This window comes from Pelodiscus sinensis, chromosome 2, assembly GCF_049634645.1.
Source record: "Pelodiscus sinensis isolate JC-2024 chromosome 2, ASM4963464v1, whole genome shotgun sequence".
In the NCBI taxonomy this organism is placed as follows: Eukaryota; Metazoa; Chordata; order Testudines; family Trionychidae; genus Pelodiscus; species Pelodiscus sinensis.
The window spans coordinates 188995118-189015251 of NC_134712.1; the positions used below are offsets into that span (position 1 = coordinate 188995118).

Here is a 20134-nt window from a genome sequence, read left to right on the forward strand (position 1 = left end):
TCAACCCAGCGAGGGTAAGGCCAGACTGCAGGAGGTTTTCCAGGATTCCAGAGATATCCTGGAAAAACTCTTCTGCATCCAGGGATGCATTTGTTCTTCTGCTTTTTTTAGTGGAAGAGCAAACATGCTCTTTCAGTAACCCCTACATTCCTCGTTCCACAAGGAATAAGGGGGATTCGAAAATAAGGGGTTTTTCTAACATTTGGTCCAGTCTAGACAGGCCAAATGTTGGAAAAACCTCTTCCTACATAAGAATTGAGGGGGGGAAAGTGGCAGTGTAGGGTGTATAAGGGCTGGGGATAGCAAGTTATGGAGAGGAGGAGAATAGAGAGGACGGGGCTTCAAGAAAGGGGTGGAGGTCTTAGGGGAAGGATGGGGCAGTAGATCTTCGCTTGTTCTGAGATTTAGAAAGTGATCTTGGGTGTAAAAATGTTGGAGACCACTGCCCTAATGTCTCAAAAAAAAAAGTGGCTTTGCATTTTAATTTAATCACATGATACGTTCTTTTAGTTTTAAAGTATGGATTGTTGTATTCTGCAATAAGCACCGAATTGTGTAATATAGATGTTGTAGAAATGTATAGAAAGCCCGCGTTCGCTTGCAGTATGCTTCCCCACTACTGCGGCGCCGCATTACCATTGGTTCTCCCCTCCCCCTCCGACTACTATTCTAGAAAATTCTTTGACCTATATAAGCGGCCGCATCAAGCGTGCCCAGCACAGTGTCTACAAAGTTTTTAATCTTTGTCGCGTGTACTCTACTGAAATAGCATAACAAACCCATGGCTTTACGTTTTAATTCAACCGTATGATACCCCCTTTTAATTTGAAAACATGGATCGGTTCGTTGTTAAGATAAGAAAAGGAGCAGACAAACTGAATTATAATGAATGTGCTGATAGTAGTGCAAATACCTCAGACTCCTCGGTTAAGACCTTGCATGAAGATAATGCCGCCACCAGTTCCTGTGCGTGCAATAAACTGAGTAATGACCAACCGAAACAGACTTTGTCTCTTAGTTCAGGTCAGTGTAGTTCCTATTCAAAGCCATCAAACATTCCATCTGATGACCTGGTCTGTGATACTCCAAAAAATAGATTAGAACACCGGTCTCGATTATCTAGAGGTCCTTATCAGCCTAGATTGAGCATGTTTCCTAGACGTAAAATAGGGAATAAACAAAGAAGTTTTCAGTCCGATTGGTATGAAAAGTATAGGTGGTTAGAATATAGCCCATCAAAGGATGCAGCATTTTGCTTTTACTGCCGTTTCTTCTCCTTTAATGACGCAGCAAACAAAGGTCACACTGATCCAGCATTTATTGATAAGGGATTCAGAAACTGGTGTAGGGCTAACAAATGTTTTAAAAACCACTAACTGTCAAAATCTCATGTGTTGAACTGTTCTTCATGGTCAAGTTTTAATGAAGGGAAACCTATTGATATATTGTTGGATGAAGGCAAGCAGGCTTATCTGTCTAAACAAGAAGAAGAGTGATGCCATAACCGAAGTGTAATGGAGCGACTGATTGACATTGTTCTGTGTTTGGCAGAAGGTGGGAGACCATTCAGGGGTCACAATGAAAAAGCTGACAGTTTTGAGAGAGGTTTACTTCTAAAACGTGTCAATATGCTCCAAAAATATGATCCCTTAATGGCAAAGCATGTGCAACAATCTCCTCGAAACGCTACCTATCTGAGTAATCACATCCAAATTGATTTAATTGTGGCCTTGCACAATGTTGTGCAACAAAAGGTTGTGTCTTCACTAAATGGAAAAATGGTCTCAATAATTGCTGACAACACTACTGACTGTGGACACAGATGTCCATTGTGGTGCGGTATTTTGACAATGAAAAACATAGTCCAGTTGAACATTTTGTGTCTGTTCAGAGACTATTGACAGTTGATGCTCTGTCTGTTTTTGACCAGTGAAATGATGTCCTTGACGTTCTTAAAATTGACTGGTCATGAGTGATGTCTGTCTGTTTTGATGGCGCATCTACTATGTCTGGATGTGCTGCGGGAGTTCAAATGAAATGTAAAGAAAGAAACAGTAAAATACTCTATGTACACTGCTATGCACATTGTTTGAACCTCATCCTAGTAGATGCATGCACTTCAAAGTAAACAAAACCGAATGTCTTTGATTTTTTTGGTGTTATTCAGACTCTTTATGCCTTCATGGAGGGGAGTTCTGTGCGACATGCAGTAATGGAGAAGATTTCACAAGAACTAGGATCCCAGTTGAAGACTTTGAAGTCACTGTCAAACACAAGATGGGTATGCAGAGCAGAAGCAGTGGCTGCTATAAAACAAAACTACTCCATCATTTTACAAGCTTTACAAGAGATTAGTAAAACAACTCGCCTTGCTGACGTTAAAATAAAAGCCTTATCCATGAACTAAATTCATTCAAGTTCATCTTTGCCCTTCGCATGATGCATCCTATTCTCCAGATGGTGGTAAAAATGAGTAAGGCTCTTCAAGCTCCAGATCTCAACTTATTTACTGCAATGACAGGGGTGAAAAGCTTTCATAACTCTTTGGCTAAGATGAGAAGTGGCCCAGAATATTTTAAAACTATTTTCAATGACAGTGTGAAAATATGTGTAGAGAATGATATATTGATTCCCCCAGTTAAGAAGAGAAAATGTCCACTCGTATTGATGATGCATTTGAGTCCCAGCATCACTTTGACACAAAAGAGGAGCAGGAGAGAATAACTTCATTTTACCCACTCCTGGACTCAGTGATTACCGGCATTGACCAGCGATTTGAACAGGAGACTTGTAAAATTGTGACTGCAATGGGAAAACTGCTGAGCTTAGACATTGGCAGGGACGATATGAGAATCATTGCTAACAAATGTAAAGTGTCCTTGGATGAATTGGAAGCTGAAGTCGGATTGCTTCAGGGTTATGACGGATCTGTTCCTAAAGGTAGCAGTATGAACACCACCAGAGAGTGGCTTGATTGGCTAAAGGAATCGGATTGGTCTTCCATGTTCCAGGCCTTTTACAAATCTATGCAATGCTTTGCAGTCTTACCTGTTACAAGCTGTTCATGTGAAAGAGCCTTTTCGAAACTAGCACATGTAAAAATAAACTAAGTAGTACAATGTCCCAACAACGCCTCGACTTACTCATGATTTTGTACATTGAACAAGAATTGGCTTAGTCAGTTTATTACAATGATGTGATTGAAGAATTTAATTCCATAATACCTGGTGAGCGATGTCTCATTCTCTAGGACAGGAAGATGAAGAAACCTTAATCTGTTTTGGTCAGTTTGGTTTAGCTCATTATCTAGTTAAAGGAAAAGATCATGAAAATTGACTGCATCTTTGTATACACCTTGTTATCACTACAGCAAAAAATTGGTATTTTTTAAGTTTGTATTTTTTAGATAAAGTTTAGTTGTTAATTTTTAAAAAATTAAGTTTAGTTAAGTTTTAGTTTCTTTAGTTTGTTTGATGAATAAAAATAATGTCCTTTATGACTGAGTATTCAATAAATGTTCACATTTAAAAAAAATAAAATAAAATAAAATTCCCTGGGTGCACACCCTAATGCAATGTGCTGCACACACCTATGCTGGCCCTAGAACTTCTCTATAACAATTCCTAGAGAACGACTTTCAGAACAACAGCCAATCTTGATTTTAATATGGTTAGTGATATCTGATGTGCCAAATTTGAATGGCATTGTGTCTGGGCACTCAGATACTGGCTGCATCATGACTGGAGGAATATGGGGGCAGCCAGGCAAAATTTCTGTGGCTGGAATTATAACTTGACATACCAGTCCATGATGGGATAGGCAATTGGGCTGAACCTGCACAGCATTGTGACCCTGTTACAACACCATACATCACTCAGATTTGGCCCGCATCATTTGAGAGTGGCATGGATGATGGAAGCAAGCAGAGCTCCATGGGGTAGCTAGGCTCAGGAGAAGCCATCTTCACCTAGGACAGCAGTAAAGAGGTAGAGCACAGAGCTACACCTTCCTTAACTTGCCCATTGCTTTCCTCTGCCCTCACCTGTGGTGCACTCCAGACTCACATAACACCCTCTGTAGGATACAGAAGAGGGAGGAATGGTGTTGTGGAGACTGCTAGCCCACTATTTGACATAGGATGAATCAGATTTGGAGACGATCCAGGCTGATACTACTTATTTAAGTATCACAACACGCCTGTGGTGGAGATATATATTATACCTATTTATCAGAGGGCTGAGAGAAAGGGAGGATAAGTAACTTTCCTAAGGTCACACAGCAACTGAGTGACAGAATCAAAGCCACCTTTTCTTCTAGCTGAAAATGAATGGACAAGTCTCACCATTTTTTCTTTATAGGCACGATAATTTGCTGGATGCTTCTTCAGAAGGGGAAGTGCTTCTGAGTGACCTCAAATCAGTGCTATTTAAATATATATAACCTCCCAGGACTCAGCACCTCATTTTACTAGCTCCCAAATGGTTTACAGGGCATTTCCGTTGTCAATCATCTTATAAAGTCACATGTTGAGTCATATGAAGATATCAAGGTCACTTTTGAGTCAACATACACCAGAAATGTTGGCACCAAGTTAATAGAAGCCATTTTGCTACATGGCAAATCCATTTACAAGTGTGCACTGAAAGTATATTATTTATTGCTAGCAATGTAATTATAGACTTTAGAATATGTTCAGTGCCTTAGCTTCATCACAATTGACTGTGATAGGCTTTTTTTAAAAGAGAAGGCTCTGGCAGACTACATTATGAAAGAGAGACTGGCCCAATGCTTTTGGCAGAATTGTTAGTGCTTTCTGGGAGATTGAGGGCTAATCTACCCCAGAAACACTGCATTGGCAGAGTGACACCACTCTAGCATGCCTGGAGACGATTATCTTTGCCAGTGGGACAGTTGGCATAATTACTCCAAAAGACGGTAGCTATTGCTGGCAGGAGAGTGTCTTCCACCAAAATAGCACTGATGTGGACAGTGCTTAGGTCACTGCAATTTGCATCACTAAGAAAGGTGACTTTTTCACGCCTCTGAGTGACCTATTTTAACTCAAGTAGTAGTGTAGCCCTGATAAATAGGCTGCAACTCCCCTGGCTCCTACATGTTGTCCAGCAGCTCTTTTCTGGAAAGGGACCAGGTCAAAAGTTAGTTAGTCATTTCTCTGATGCGCATTTGGTCCTTGGCATCTCTGCTGACATTTGACAGTAAGGGGGCGTCTACACAATACCCAACATAGCGCTATGCAATATAGCGCAAATTGCGTATCTTATTTCAAAATAGCTTATTTTGAAATTTGGCATATCTACACAGAACCAAATTTCAAAATAATTCACTATTTTGAGCCATCCCTTATCCCTCGTGCAACACGGTTACCAGGATGGCAAAATAGTGCGCCCATTATTTTGAAAAATATTTCCAAATAATGGGTGGCTTGTGTAGATGCAGGGTAGCTATTTCAGGTTACTTCTGGTATCCCGAGATAGCTGTGCAGTTTAGACATACTCTGAGACTTTCTTTTGTGATACAAACATTTATCCTTAAGGGACTGAACTCAAAATGCAAAATCATTGTACATACCTCACCAACATTCCTTAGATGCTAAAGACTATCATCCACTGCTTAGATCTGAAACAGTGGTGTAGAGGTGAAAAGCTTCTCTGCCTCATTCCTATACCTTTGAGCCATTCAATGCCTCTCAGATTTATTTAATCCAGTGAGTTTGTATGAGAGGAGGAGTTACACTGGGTATGTGTTTAACCAAACTGGTTAAAGTTAATTGGTTAATCACCTTTTGTGACAAAAAGAGTAAGGACAATAACTAACCTGTGCCTGGCTTGACAGCTGCTAATCTGAAGACCCAGGTTAACTTAGGGAAACCTACATGAATAGGAAGTTTGAACTGTAAGGAAAGAGTGAGACTGTGGCTAGCCCTCTTGCAAAAACACTAGACAGAGAGCTAAAAGCACAAAAGTTCATCTGCTAGAGGCTGCTGCCTGGGAGGGTAACACTACAAAGGAAATAAAAAAGTTGTTTGCAGTGTGGTTGCGTTTGTGTTGGTCCCATGATATGACAAAGAGAAGGTGGGTGAGGCAGTATCTTTTATTAAAGCAATTTCTATTGGTAAAAGAGATAAGCTTTAGAGCGCCACAGAACTCCTCTTCGGGTCTGGGACAGGTAATCAGAGTTTCACAGCTAAATACAATCAGTTCTAGCTTGTATTTAGCTATGACCCACTTGATTACCTTTACCAGACCAGAAGATATTACACCATCCACCTTATCTCTCTTGTATAAAAGTTGTATCATTTGTAGAATTCAGAAAGGGAAAGCTAGGTACTATCATTCATAACGTATGAATCCTATACATTACTGGCCTGTTGAGAAGGGATTTGCCCCATAAATAAGAACAGAACATAAGAACGGCCATACTGGGTCAGACCAAAGGTCCATCTAGCCCAGTATCTTGTCTGCCGACAGTGGCCAATGCCAGATGCCCCGAAGGGGGTGAATAGAACAGGGAATTATTGTTTGATCCCTCTCCTGCCATCCATTTCCAGCCTCTGACAATCAGAGGCCAGGGACACCATTCCTACCAATCCTGGCTAATTGCCATTGATGGACCTAACCTCCATGAATCTATCTAATGCTTTTTTGAAATCTGTTAAAGTTCCAGTCTTCACCACATCCTTTGGCAAGGATTTCCACAGGTTGACTGTGTATTGAGCGAAGAAAAATTTCCTTTTGTTTGTTTTAAACCTGCTGCCTATTAATTTCATTTGGTGGCCCCTAGTTCTTATATTGTGGGAATAAGTAAATAACTTTTCCTTATTCACACCAGTCATGATTTTATAGACCTCTGTGATATCCCCCCCTTAGTCTCCTCTTTTCTAAGATGAAAATCACAGTCTTTTCAATCTCTCTTTATATGAAACTCCTGCCTGAATGCTATTTGTACCCTTTTATAAATCCTTTTAGTTCAGTAACTGATTTTGATAAGAACCAGTTTTTCTTCAACATCCTCCACACATAATCAGCCTCCCAAGAGGGAAGTTCTGTAGCTAATTTAGGCTTTGTCTACACTTCTAAGATTAAAGCGCATCATCCATTCTACTCCCACCCCTCAAATAAATTACAATACTAAATCCAAAGAAAACTGTGAAGAATGTGGGGCATTTGTGTATTATTTTAATGAAATAAAATGTGTAGCTCAGTTTTCAGTCTCATTTTGCATTGTTATCCACTGGTTATGAAGGGATTAATTTGTTTCTTGGAATAAGGAAATGGGTAGGAGTCATGCTGGTGGATCTGAGTTAGTATGAATAAACTACCAAGAATTGTCTGCATATGAATTGAGTTGCATTGGACTGAGGTGTGAGCACCTGGGTATCAGAACTCTGTCCATTCTAGCCTTAGGACAAATGACTAATGCCAGGTTTACAGATCCATCTGCATTGCTCAGGAGTGTGAAAAATCCATGCTCCTGAGCAACATAGTTAAGCAGTCTAACCTTCCATGTTTCTTCCATCAATCTAGTATCACCTCTCCAGGCAGCCCTAAGAGCTGCCCAGAGTGCATCAAGTGGTGAAAGAGCTCTGGGCTCCAGTGGCAGTGTGCCACAGGCCCCTTTGAATCACAAGGCCCCAAGGCAACTGTCCCCTTTACCCCCTTCCCTCCCATTGGCCAGCCTGGGCTGGAAGAGCCCACGCTGAGAAACAGGAGTGCCAAAGTCAGTGGTGTAGCAGAGCCAGGGGGTCCCTTTTCTAAAAAGTGGAGACCTAAGGCCTAGCACTAAAAGTGGTATTATTCCAGAGAGGCTGTCTAAAGGTTGGAAACAAAACATGCCCTTGTGGATCAGTGGACAAAGATATTTGACTTTGGGGACAACAAAACAGATAAAAAGCACAGACTAAACTGTCTTATCACATTACTTAAGGGGAAGTTATTTCATTTACTGCAAATTCAGAATGAAAAATTAATAATTAATTCCAGAATCGCTGAATCAAAAAACCCTATTTAAAAAAAATCATTGTCTTTTATAAAACAGCTAATAAAAACCCACTTCATTTATTTTTTGTAATACAGTAGTGACTAGAACCCCCAGCCAATCAAGGCCCCATTGTGCTGGTGGCCGTATACTCACTGAGCAAGCAGAAGACAGCCCCTGCCCCAGCGAGCTACACAGACAAGAGGAAGAAGAAGGAAGCAGTTTCTCTGGTTTACAGACAAGGAGCTGAGGCCCCAAAAGATTAAGTAATTTACCCCAATCATACAAGTTGGTCAGTCACAGTACCAGATCTCTTGAGTCTCTCTATAGTGCCCTGAACCAATGGCTATCTTTCATTTCATCATGAATTTTTACATGAGTAACTATTTCATGCCAAATACTACTCTCATTGAGGACAATGGCAAAACTCCCAGTGGGATTAGGATTTGGCCCTTAAAACAGACTTGACTGAAAAAGCTTTTCCTTTTCTTTCATTTCTTGTTTATCCTAACTTGCTCTGTATACAATAATTTTAAGACTAGTAACTAATTATTTACAGGAGGGACAAGCTTTATTTCCAAAACGTGATGGTCTGTTTTAAAGAGTGATGTACATGGTTGTCAGTGAGTCATCTAACCACAATTAAATTCAGGCAAATGATTTATTAGTGAGAGTCACTAATGCCAGTAGCGCTTTGGAAGATCTGATCTATATTTACTAGTCTCCTGTTTAATTTGTCGTTTGGCAGAGTGTAAAATACCTCAGAGTTCCACAAGATGTCAGTAGAAAGAGAATAAAGTTTTCTTTGTAGTCTCTGTTTGTACTTGTTTTTACATGGCAAAAGTGAAACAGAGTATCTGTTTTGCACCTAAAGATTAAAGGACATACTGTTATTTCTATGAGGAGCCCAGATCTGCTTTCAGGCAACCTGTAGGGAGGGAAAGCGGAGACACAAACATCAGAACATGCAACGAGGCTGATTATTTTAGTCTTTCGTCCCATAAAACCTTCACCTGACAGGCTTTATTACTTTCTGTTATAATTGCCATACAAGTTGACGTCCGTTAAATACTTTGGGAAATAGATGTAATCATTCCAAACTTTGGACTAACAATTAATTTACTATTTAGGTTTGTCAAACATGTCAGGTTAAATAGATCAAAAAATGATGAAAACAAATTAAGAACAAGTTATAATAAAGACAATATCCAAATACATTACAAGGGCTACACTCACATTGAAAAGTCCTGACATTGGCCTAGTAGGTCTATTAGGTAATCATGTCTAGAGAGAATAAATAACAGTGAATTATAGGGCTATGATTTTATATGGGGTTTGTGCCAGTGCCATAAATCATGTGAGTGACGTTTAGGGAGACTCAAAAGATTAAATGCAGCTGCTTCTTATTTTGTATCATGTGTGACTCTAAATTCAGATCTGTACCCTGCCCAGTTTCCCAAAGAGAGCGTCTGTCTTTCACCTGCTGACGTACGCACTTCTGCATGTGTCTCTGCTAATCCTTTTTTGGCTTCTGTCTCCCTTTTCCTCCCACTACTGACTCTTTCGTGATAGCTTTCTACTCCTAGTATGGCACTCTTTTAACACGTTAGTAGGACTTTCTTCATTGATGGAGCAGACTTCCCCGGTCACTCCTTGGATCTGACTGGGTCCGTTTCATAACTCCCAGATAGGCTGGCAGCAATGGTGCACTAGAGGGAGCTAGAGGATAACATGATGCCAGCCAAATGATAGTAAGGGGATACAGCTGCATAATTAATCAAGAAGTAATGTGGAGAGGCAGGTCTGATAAATGGGAACACATTTTTCTTGCTTTACCTTAAAAAGCACATCAGACTGACTTTATTTGGGGACACAGACATGGGTGGTCCTAATATGATTGGCCGAGTTTCAATATGAGCCAGCATGACATAATATGAATTTATAGCACAGCCTTACTCCCATGATAGCCTGTATAAGGAGATGATAGGTGAGGTCTTTGTGCCCTCTTTACCCTGCAGAGCGGGTTCCATGCCAGACCTATGAAACCCATGAACCCTGTAAAGAGATATCTCCCTACTAGGTACATGGATTACATTTTCCCCTGCTTAAATCACTTCCGTTCCAGCAGTGCACCTGAGACACAATCCAAAACATCTTGCCTTTGTTGTTCTGCACAGGCAAGTAATGGGGAGAGGTATGTACAATAGGCTTCTATCAACTGTGAGTCTGTTGTTTTTAGAATAGTTGGGAAGTCAAGAACATAATCCTTATATTTAACAGGGCGAGTTCTAATTCTGCCAGTCCTGCAAAGTTCCACTAGTACCTCAGTAGCAGTTGGAGCAACAGAAGAATTCAAACCATGTTCTGTAGAAAGCCCATCTTGTCTGTCTTCCAGTTCAGTTTAAACAAACACTTTGGTTTGGATCAAACTCTCTTGCCAGAGGGTTAAGATGAGACTCCCAGGTCAAATCAAGAACAGATTCATCTTCATTCTCCATCTGAATGAGCGCTGGCTCTCAGCTTAGGCTGTAGAGCTCACTCATTCTTATCTCTCACTGTAAGTGTTCTGAGTGCCACTAAATGGGACAGTAAACCACACCAAGTAGGTGTGTGGGTTACACGTTTATTTTCCCATACCTCAGCTGATGTGTTAAAGAATATAGGAAACAAGGCATATTTATTTCAATAATGTATCCTCTGGTTTAATTTTTAAAGCAATTTTCAGTTAATTAATAATATTATCCATATAGCATCTTCTTACTTCCAATAAGGAAAGCATGCATTTCTTTTACAGATCAGTTATTTAATTACAGAAGGGAATATTATGTTTTGTAGTACTTATCCATAAGAAAGATCCCACACAACAGGTAGATGGTTATCATAAGTAAGTAAATGGATAACTGTGAAATAATGCTAGCAGCTAATGCATGGGCCAGAACCTTACCTGGAGATCTGGCTCATTCTCTCTCAAGAAGGGGAGGAAGTGTCCCTTGAACCCAAATGAATCAAAAGCAAATAAGAATACACATACATAAAGCTTTTGATGAATAGTGGCAGGAAACCACAGTAACTTACACTGCTTTGGCAAGATATTTTAAAGTTCTAAAGTGACTGTTGCATTTTTAAATCTTTACATTAATTTATTTTCCTTTCTGATTTAATGAAATACGTAGATAGAAATAGATGTGGTGGGAAAATAAAGGGAGATAATTTATATTGTTATGGTTGAAGGCACCAGACAGTGCTGTTACATATAATCCTCAAATTCTTTTTCTTACTATGTGAGCAGTGTTCAGTCTTGAATGCTGTGTCTTTATTTTTGTGATGAAGTTTGTCATTGGAGGGGCTGTTGCAAGCAGCAGACAAATTTGTTCTGTCATCATGTCAGTAACTAGGGTCAAGGGCAAAGTTGCTTCTTAGGAACTGGACGTTGGTGGTTGAGCGGAGATTCCTGTGTGCTGTTTGTGGCACCTCTGTTCCGGACCTGATGTATGTAGTTTAAAATAAACAGGTTGCATTGAGATGACACCTCTACTCTGTGTCACTGATTTCTATTCCCATATGGTACTAATCTGCAGATTTTCCCTACTGTTCAGTAGAGGGCTGTCAATAACTATACATGTATTACAAGGATACATGTGTGCACATGTTGCAATGTTTCTATACATAAAAGTCTGTGTGAGCATTACTTTATAGGCCATGTGGAGAATGGCATTGCTCAAAAGTATAAAAAGAAGAAACAAGGAATGTTTTGCTATTCTAGTGAAAATAATGCCACATTTGATTACCCAAATTCATGAGGGTTAGGAGACTTGTATGTTATAAAATTTCTGCAGTCAGATGTTTGAAGAAGCAGCAGTCTGATGGGAAACCAAAGCCTTCTAATTCTTTCAACTCCTTTTTTACTACCACCCTTCCAGCTAATATGCATGGTTCACTAGACGCAATAATATAAAAGAGAATGTTAAAGACCTGCAAGGATATATAATGGTCCAAATTTTCTGGTATGCAATATATGTTCCAAAACTGCATATTAACGAAGGCCCAGTGGAATCTTCTGCAAAAACTCTAGGGGAAGGAATCCCCCCCAGCTGGTAGGTCCATGGTATGAGTGGGAGCATTCTTCTCTCAAAGGCACATGCTCTCTGACTATATATCTAGAAATCTGGTCTTCCATAGTTTTGCCAAGATTTAAGCAATAACTCATATTTGTTGCCCACCACCGTGGTGCAAGGCACCTCATCTTCGGAGCAATGTGAAATGCCTGCACCAAAAATGCCTTACCCTATTTACACACTAATGTTAGCCCAACTATTTTATATGTCTCGATTCATCACATGTATTTTTTTTCTCCTCTTGGCAGGTGATACTGGTGAAAAAGAAGAATGAGAATGATTACTTATCCATAACTCCCAGCAGTATGTCAGGTACACATATTTCATACCATTTGGCTACACAGTATCATGTATTGTTGTATTTAACATTTTATGGGCATTGAGTGCTTTTGAAAGGTTATGAAATGAATTGTTCCTGAAGACAAAAGTCCACTTGTACCCCCAAAACAGGTGTAATTTGGGTAGCAAGTCACCCTACTGAGGTGCCTCAACTCCCCAGCAGGAGGGGTCAGCTGCAAGGAGGCAGGGTCTATGGTCCATTCTCCATGACCATTCCTTCCATGATTCCTCTGCTGAATCTGCCAACAGGGTGGTGATTGCTACCAACTCTGTTGGGGGTCAGGATGGTTTCTCTGATGATTCTAGGTCCTCTAAGGACTGGACTGAAATAAACTCAGACCATCAAGCAGTCATCCTGTAAAAATGGCTCTTGTAACTACTGACCTGGTCTGGGCTGAGTTGGGGCTGAAGATTTCAAGGCGCAAGGCTCTAGACCTCATTTCAAGTCATCTTGATGAGCCTGTCCCCTTTTAGATATAACACATGAGAATGTTCACTTTGCATTAGAATTGCTGGCGTTAAAAAATTGCAATCCAGGAGTGGGATGTGCACAAATATGTAATATATAGAAATCATGTTGAATCCCAGAGTCTCTCTCCTTTTTCACTGTACATTCGAGTTTCTTTTTCAGTTTGCATTGTCAGCAAGAAACTTCTGTATTTGTCTATAGGGTTTTTTATCATTTCAAAACTTACATGTTTTATTTTAAAAGCTCACATGTGGGATGCAGGGTGTTAATTTTGCACTGATTAGGGAAAGTCACAACAGGTCAGACTGAATTCCAGTCATTGGACTTAGGAGAACATTCAATCCCAACTCCCTTGGGAGTGCTCAGGGCTCCAGAGGGGGCAAGCAGAGGTAGCTTAGAGCTGTGCCCATTCCCCCATGCACTGTGTAGCAGGAGGTAAAAACAGCTACACCCACAAAGGGCACATAAGTGCCCAGTAGATTCTGTGCACTGGGACTTTCTGGAGACATTGGGACTCCCCAAAGCAAAATGTTTCATTGTGCTTCCCCAACAGAAGGATAACTGACCCACACTGGATGAAGGAAAGAAGTTAAATGGTGATACCTGGATCTTTAGCATTTATAAATAGCAGTAAGCACCACAGACTCATGTAACATAAAAAAGGGTGGCTGAAAGGAACTGATTTTAAAATAAAAACCTGGGTGCAGCTGCAGCTTTCAAGTGTTTTCATTTTGATCTATTTTAATTTTTCATTTCTTTTTAAGAGAGCTTGTAATCCCCTGTGTGATTGAGAACGGAGAAAGGAGCATGCCCAGAATATAAAGCTTTTCAAATCTTTAGCTACAGCCAGGGAAAGGTCTCTAAAGCCAGACTGGAGGTTAACCTTAATAAATTAAAACAGAGGTTTAGATGCTGCTCTTTAAAGTCCATGGAGCGCCAATTGATTTATACCACTGTTACTGAGAGCAAAATCTCGCCCAAAATGTGTTTGCTGTCCTGAATTGTATGTTGTATTATACTGAACATATATCTACTAGCTTTTTTATATATGGCCCCCTTGCATGTATGCTGCATTTTTTTTATTATTGTTACGTTGATTACTTAGTAGATACTGGCCAAGCATTCCAGTCTTTACTGAAATCAGTGGGAGTTTTGCCTGAGAGAGGATTGCAGGATTTGGTACTCTGTGTAGTGCAGCCAAGTCACAGATGCTGTCATCATCATCATCAACATCCATGGGTCTGCTTCTCTGGAGGGTTGGTCAGATGAGTGTCGATGCTCTGATCGTAAAACAATACGAATGAAATCTGATGCCAGTACGATTAACTGATAAAAGATGCTGGCTCGGATGTCGCCTGGATAAACAAGGTCCACAGTACCAATCAAGCGATCGATGTTGGATCGATAAGTTGGCTACCAAAAGGAAACTACAGCTGCTGTGCAAGTCATTATTTTTGATTTTTTTTATTCTGATGCATTTCTAATCTCAGCTTTAACATTGTAGTACTGTGATTATTTTGAAGTGAACAGTGTGTGTGTGGGGGGGGGGGAGGTGTAAGTATATCTGTGTCTCTAGTTAGAAATAAGGAGAGATGCCAAATTTTCCAAGATGATTTGTGTGCCTCAGTCTTTGGATGCCTAGTTTGAGACACTGAAATAGGGTGTGGCTTGACCCTTTAAGTACTAACAGCCTAAGGCCTAAATTACAGCCGGACCCCGAGTTGCGAACCGTTCGCATTTATGACCAAAGCTCCCATGGAGCGGTCGTAAAAGTGGTCCCCGAGTTACGAACACGACCCATAACGGTCGCTATGTAACTCAATGGGGTCCGAGTTACAAACAGATTAAGTTACGGCCAAATGTTTGGTCCATAACTCGTTCATAACTCGGGGAGAAGCTGTACGCAGAAGACACAGTTGAGCAGGAAATCAGGCATTTCTACTATGAGGGGAGCAGAAAGCTGCAGAAAAGAGGAGGAGGCTCAGGGAGAAACAGCCAAAGAAAGGTGTGTGTCAGAGTAGAGAAGAGCTGCAGGAGGCTCTTGCAGGTGACCCTTGACAAGGGGGAAGGTTTCAGTCTGGAAGCCAGAGCCAGAGGACTGAAGATAGCTGAGGAGCAGGGAAAACAGATTCCATTTTAGTAAAACAAAAACAAAAAACTCTAGCGCTGAGAATGGAATGCTATGGCAGGAAATGCTGCACAGGACTGAATTTTATATTGTGTCTTATGTCAAATATTAGACCCTGGGAGAAGGAACATTATTGGACAAAAAGCCTGTCTGAATATAGTTAATAAGTCTCCTGAAAGAGAGAAACTGAGGCAGGCTGTTTGGAAATTGACCTCAGGCCACAAGGGGATTTTCAGGATAGGAGGCAGTTGGCTTGGTGACACTCACTTAAGGGTGGTCTGATTTTTAAGAAAGTGGGACTTGTTTGTATGTATATATATACAATAAGAAACTGATAATTGCACTGTAGTGCAGTGTTTTATGTGAGAGCCAAGCTAAAATAAAAGGAAGAAAATAAATTCTTACATAAATGTGAATGTGTACACATTCATAATAAATAACATATTGTGGCAGATCTGGCATGCATTGTGTTGGTCTATGCAAAGTATTCCATTTAGGAACTGTTTCACACATACAGAATGGGAGTCAACAGTGAGACACTGTTGCAAAAAAAGCAAACATGATTCTGGGATGCATTAACCAGGAGGGCTGTAAGCACAACACGAGAAGTCATTCTTCCACTCTACTCTGCACTGATTAGACTTCAGAGTATTGTGTCCAATTCTGGGCACCACATTTCAAGAAGAATGTGGAGAAATTGGAGAAAGTCCAAAGAAGAGCAATTAAAATGATTTAAGGTCTAGAAAACATCACCTGTGAAGGAAGACTGAAAAAATTGGTCTTCTTTAGTTTAGAAAAGAGAAGACTGAGAAGGGACATGCTAGCAGTTTTCAAGTATCTAAAAAGGTGTCACAAGGAGGAGGGAGAAAAATTGTTCTCCTTGGCCTTTGATGATAGGACAAGAAGCAATGGGCTTAAATTGCAGCAAGGAAGGTTTAGGTTGGACATTAGGAAATAGTTCCAAACTGTCAGGGTGGCTAAACACTGAAATGAATTGCCTAGGCAGATTGTGGAATCTTCATCATTGGAGATACTTACGATCAGGTTAACAGACATCTATCAGGGATGATCTAGATGAGAGGTGGGCAATAATTTTTGATGAGGAGGCACACCAAGATTTTAGAAAGAGGTCAAGGGCCGCACTCTTCCCTGATATTAATGGAGGAGGTGTGGGGTCTAGGTGCATAAGGGAACTTGGTGTAAGGGATTGGGATGCAGGAGGGAGCTGGAATGAAGCAGGAGGTTGTTACTTAGGGCAGAGGACTGGAGTGCAAGGGTTTGGGATGTGACCTAGTGTAGGAGGGGATTGTGATCTGGGGCAGGAGATTGGGGTGCCAGATCTGGGGGGGGGTATGGGTGTAAGAGGGGGACAGAGAACATAAGAGGGTTTGGGTATGTTGAGTGGGAGGGCAGAGAATTGGGTTAGGAAAGGGCTGGGGTGCCAGAAGCAGGCTGTGGCCAAGAGACTTACTTGCCAGCTGCCAAACTAGCCTGCCTGCCAGCAGGGTTTAAAATGTTTCCCAGCAAGCCACCCTGCTTGCCTGGCCATGTGCTTCATGAATAACTGAGCCCAGGAGAGGGGGCGTGATTCTTCTTAGCTGCCTGTTTTTCTAACAAGCAGCTCCCCTTTGCCAGAAACTGTTCAATGGGAATGTGCTGGGGGCAAGGCAGCTCCTAAAACTTTTCCCCCTCCCCTCCAGTTTTAAAACAGAAAGGGAGCCCTGTAGCCATGTTTCTGTAAGGCACGCGGAGCTGTGGGTCAAGCTGGGGAGTCTGCCTGGGGCTCCCCTCTGCCTCCGCTGGCTGGATCCGGTGGCTTGTCGGGCCGGATCCAGCCCGCGGGCGGTATTTTGCCCAGGCCTGATCTAGATGGTGCCTGGTCTTGCCTTGAGCACAGGGAACTGGACTTGATGAGTTCCCTTTCAGTAATAGTGGTGAATCTCAAATTTTTCATGGTCTATATGATGCATGCATTTAGAGACATACATTGTTAGTACAGATTATAAATGAAGTGAAAAATCAGGAAAAGGAGTGGTTGGATACATTTAGGGTTACCAGATGATTTAAAAAAAATACCAGACATATTTGATCTCAGATGAGGAGTGGGGACCGGACAGGAGGGGAGCGGGGCTGGCCGGGAGGAGGTCAGGGGAAGCAGGTCTGGCCGAGGGAGATCGGGGGAAGGAACTGGCCGGCAGGAAGCAGGACTGGCCAGGAGAGAGTTGAGGGGAGTGGGGCTGGCCGGTGTGGGAATCAGCCGGCAGGGAGCGGGGCTGGCTGAGAGGGGAACCAGTCAGCTGGGAGGGGGTCAGTGGGAGCAGGACTGGCAGGGGGAGGAGTGGGAGGAAGGGAACCAGCTAGCAGGGAGCGGGGCTGGCTCAGGCGCACGCAGATCCCGAGGTGCTGCCCATTCCGCACATGGTCCCAGCAGAGCACATGGGCGAGTTGGGCCCCGAGGATTCCATTCTACCCCAACCCCGGCCCCAGCCTCCCTCCCACCCTACTGTGTAGTTGCATGCTGCCTAGCTGGTAGACACGCTCACACAGCATGCAACTACGTACCGATACTCATGATAATAATAAGACTTACTTAATTAGAAAATACCAGACATTTATATGTCCGGTATTTTCTCAATTTGTTTCCTGGATAGAAAGCTCAAATACTGGACTGTCTGGTTCAAAATAGGACACCTGGCAACCCTAGATACACTGCAGGAATGATCCAGAGTTAAGTGTGGTTTCAGACACACAATTCCTTAATATAGCCACCTTCAGTATGGTAGCACATACTTAAATAAATTACAGCAAAGTATGTGCGGTTCATGGACAGAATGCAATTTTCAAATAACTGTTACTTTGCTATATCAAAACCAAATTCTTTTGAACATGTCAAAGGTGCCAATTCTCAGTTCTTCCTAACTCCATAGCAAATGTGATGCTTTGAATTGCACTAGAAATGTCTTACAGGATTATTTTATTTATGAACAGATAGGTAGAAAATGCCCGTGTAACCCTTCGAGCACCCCCCAGCCCACAACATTTCATGACAACTTCAATGAGAAATGTCAACTAAAAAGAAATATGAGCAGAAAGATACAAGTACGTTGGAAGCAAGGTCATACGATATACAGAAACTGCCTATTCAGCTATAAGTATAACTTTGTCCACTGTAACACAGATGTAGAACAGAGTAGTGCCTTGGAATCATATTTAAGATGATTTACTTTCCAATAAATAAGCAAGAATGTGAGGCACAGTCTATAACAAAACTTTCTTTGTTCAGATATACTAGCGAGTTGATGCTTGAAGCCTCACCACTGAGTAGCAGGAACATATTCATTAATGGTCTGATCTCACTCCCACTGAAATCAGTGGTGTAATATCCTTTGACTCCACTGGTGAAGGTAGGGTCAAGTACTGAGACACCAGTCTTGCAGTCCTTCCTCAGGCAAAACTTGCATTGGCTTTATAGTATGAACTGAGCAAGGAATTAAGTCTGAGCAAGTGAATAACAGCTGCAGTGTACAATAAATTCACATTATTTTTTGCTTCATGATATGCTGATGTATATCATGAAGTTCTCTTGAAGTCACTGGATTTTTTGCCAATTACATCCCCCGAGGGTAGATCTTTTCATAATGTATCCAGAGATTGGGCTTCAGCTCCCAGATGTTAATGTAGTTCTATCTGAGAATGACTATAAAGTTGGATCAAGATAGGAATTATAATAAAATTAAGTGCTTATGTTGGGGAATATAATTTAAATGTCATAAATGCGTATTTTCAGAAAGTAGTTTTTAATATGCAGTATTTCTTGTAATAGGTCACTCATTTGGAGAAGCAAATTAATCAGCTTTTTTGAAAATGCATCTATCTGCAAATGAGTAGTCGCAAGATCGGTGCATGTAATTTCAAAGAACTGGGAAAAGTAATAGTTTCAGATAAAACAGTCACCTTTTCTGTGTAATCTCTTTCTCTGTAATGCTCATTGACCTGTAGCGCTCTGCAGTAATTCAGATGGAAAACTGTTGATGGTAGAGCATTGTTTGAGAAGTGATTTCTTATAAATTCCCTGAATGATTTTTTTTTTTTTTTTTAGGAATTTAACGTACATCTCTGTATGGTGCAGCAAGTTTTCTCCCTGTTCTTGTCCAGCAGATCATGTCAAAAGCCCATTGAGAAATATTACTTCTTTTACTAATGGACTTTCTAGAAGTCCAGAAAAAACTTTAACATAAGGTTTGGTTAGTCTAGGATTCAGCAGCTTTGTAGTAAGCTAGTGGGGATTTTCAAAAGGTTAACAGGATTTATAATGTGGGCTGGTTTTGCATGAAGCTGTGAATCACACCCCAAAGGTCCTTATTACTTGGGAAGGTGGATTTTCTAATGTGCACTTAAAAACAATTTATTTAATAGGCTGTACCATGTAGACATGGTTGTTTACTGTTAATTTTTATTCTTTTTGTGTAACTGATGCTTTTTTATTTATCCATTTTTTCCCTTTAAAGATACTCTTTCTCAGTATAGCATTGTGATTGTTTTTGCTTTATAAAAAAACAAGTTTCTATAAAATACTGGCATCCTCACAAAACAAGAAGGGCTTATTTTTGTGTATTTGTACAGGTGCTCATCTTGGATGCTTTATTTAAGATTATTGCCATTCCCTTTTCCAGACAAAAGGTGCTTTTCTCTTTAAAAAAAAAATACCATGGGTTGATTTTAATAATGAATGGAGGAAGCAAATACACCTACTTTTTTTTAACTCTGTAAGGGTATGTCTACACTACCACCCTAGTTCGAACTAGGGTGGTTAATGTAGGCATTCGAAGTTGCAAATGAAGCCCGGGATTTAAATATCCCGGGCTTCATTTGCATCGTGCCGGGCGCCACCATTTTTAAATCCCCGGTAGTTCGGACTCCGTGCCTGCGGCTACACGCAGTAGTTCGAATTAGGCTTTCTAATTTGAACTACCGGTACACCTCGTTCCACGAGGAGTAACGGTAGTTCGAATTAGCCTAATTCAAACTACCTACTCCGTGCCGCATGTAGCCGCAGGCACGGAGTCCTCACTAACGGGGATTTAAAAA

The 20134-nt window shown here is 41.1% G+C and overlaps 1 protein-coding gene across 17 annotated transcripts in view; it reads left to right on the forward strand.

Annotated features, from left to right (window-relative positions):
* The window catches only part of THRB (thyroid hormone receptor beta), a 287386-nt gene that overhangs the window by 198004 nt on the left and 69248 nt on the right, over window positions 1–20134 (forward strand). For all 17 annotated transcript variants that reach the window (XM_075922050.1, XM_075922045.1, XM_075922048.1 and 14 more), the window contains one exon: window positions 12359–12422. In XM_075922050.1, coding sequence (XP_075778165.1) covers window positions 12416–12422 — 7 coding nt within the window. In that variant the 5' untranslated portion in view covers window positions 12359–12415. The remainder of the gene's footprint in view (window positions 1–12358; window positions 12423–20134) is intronic.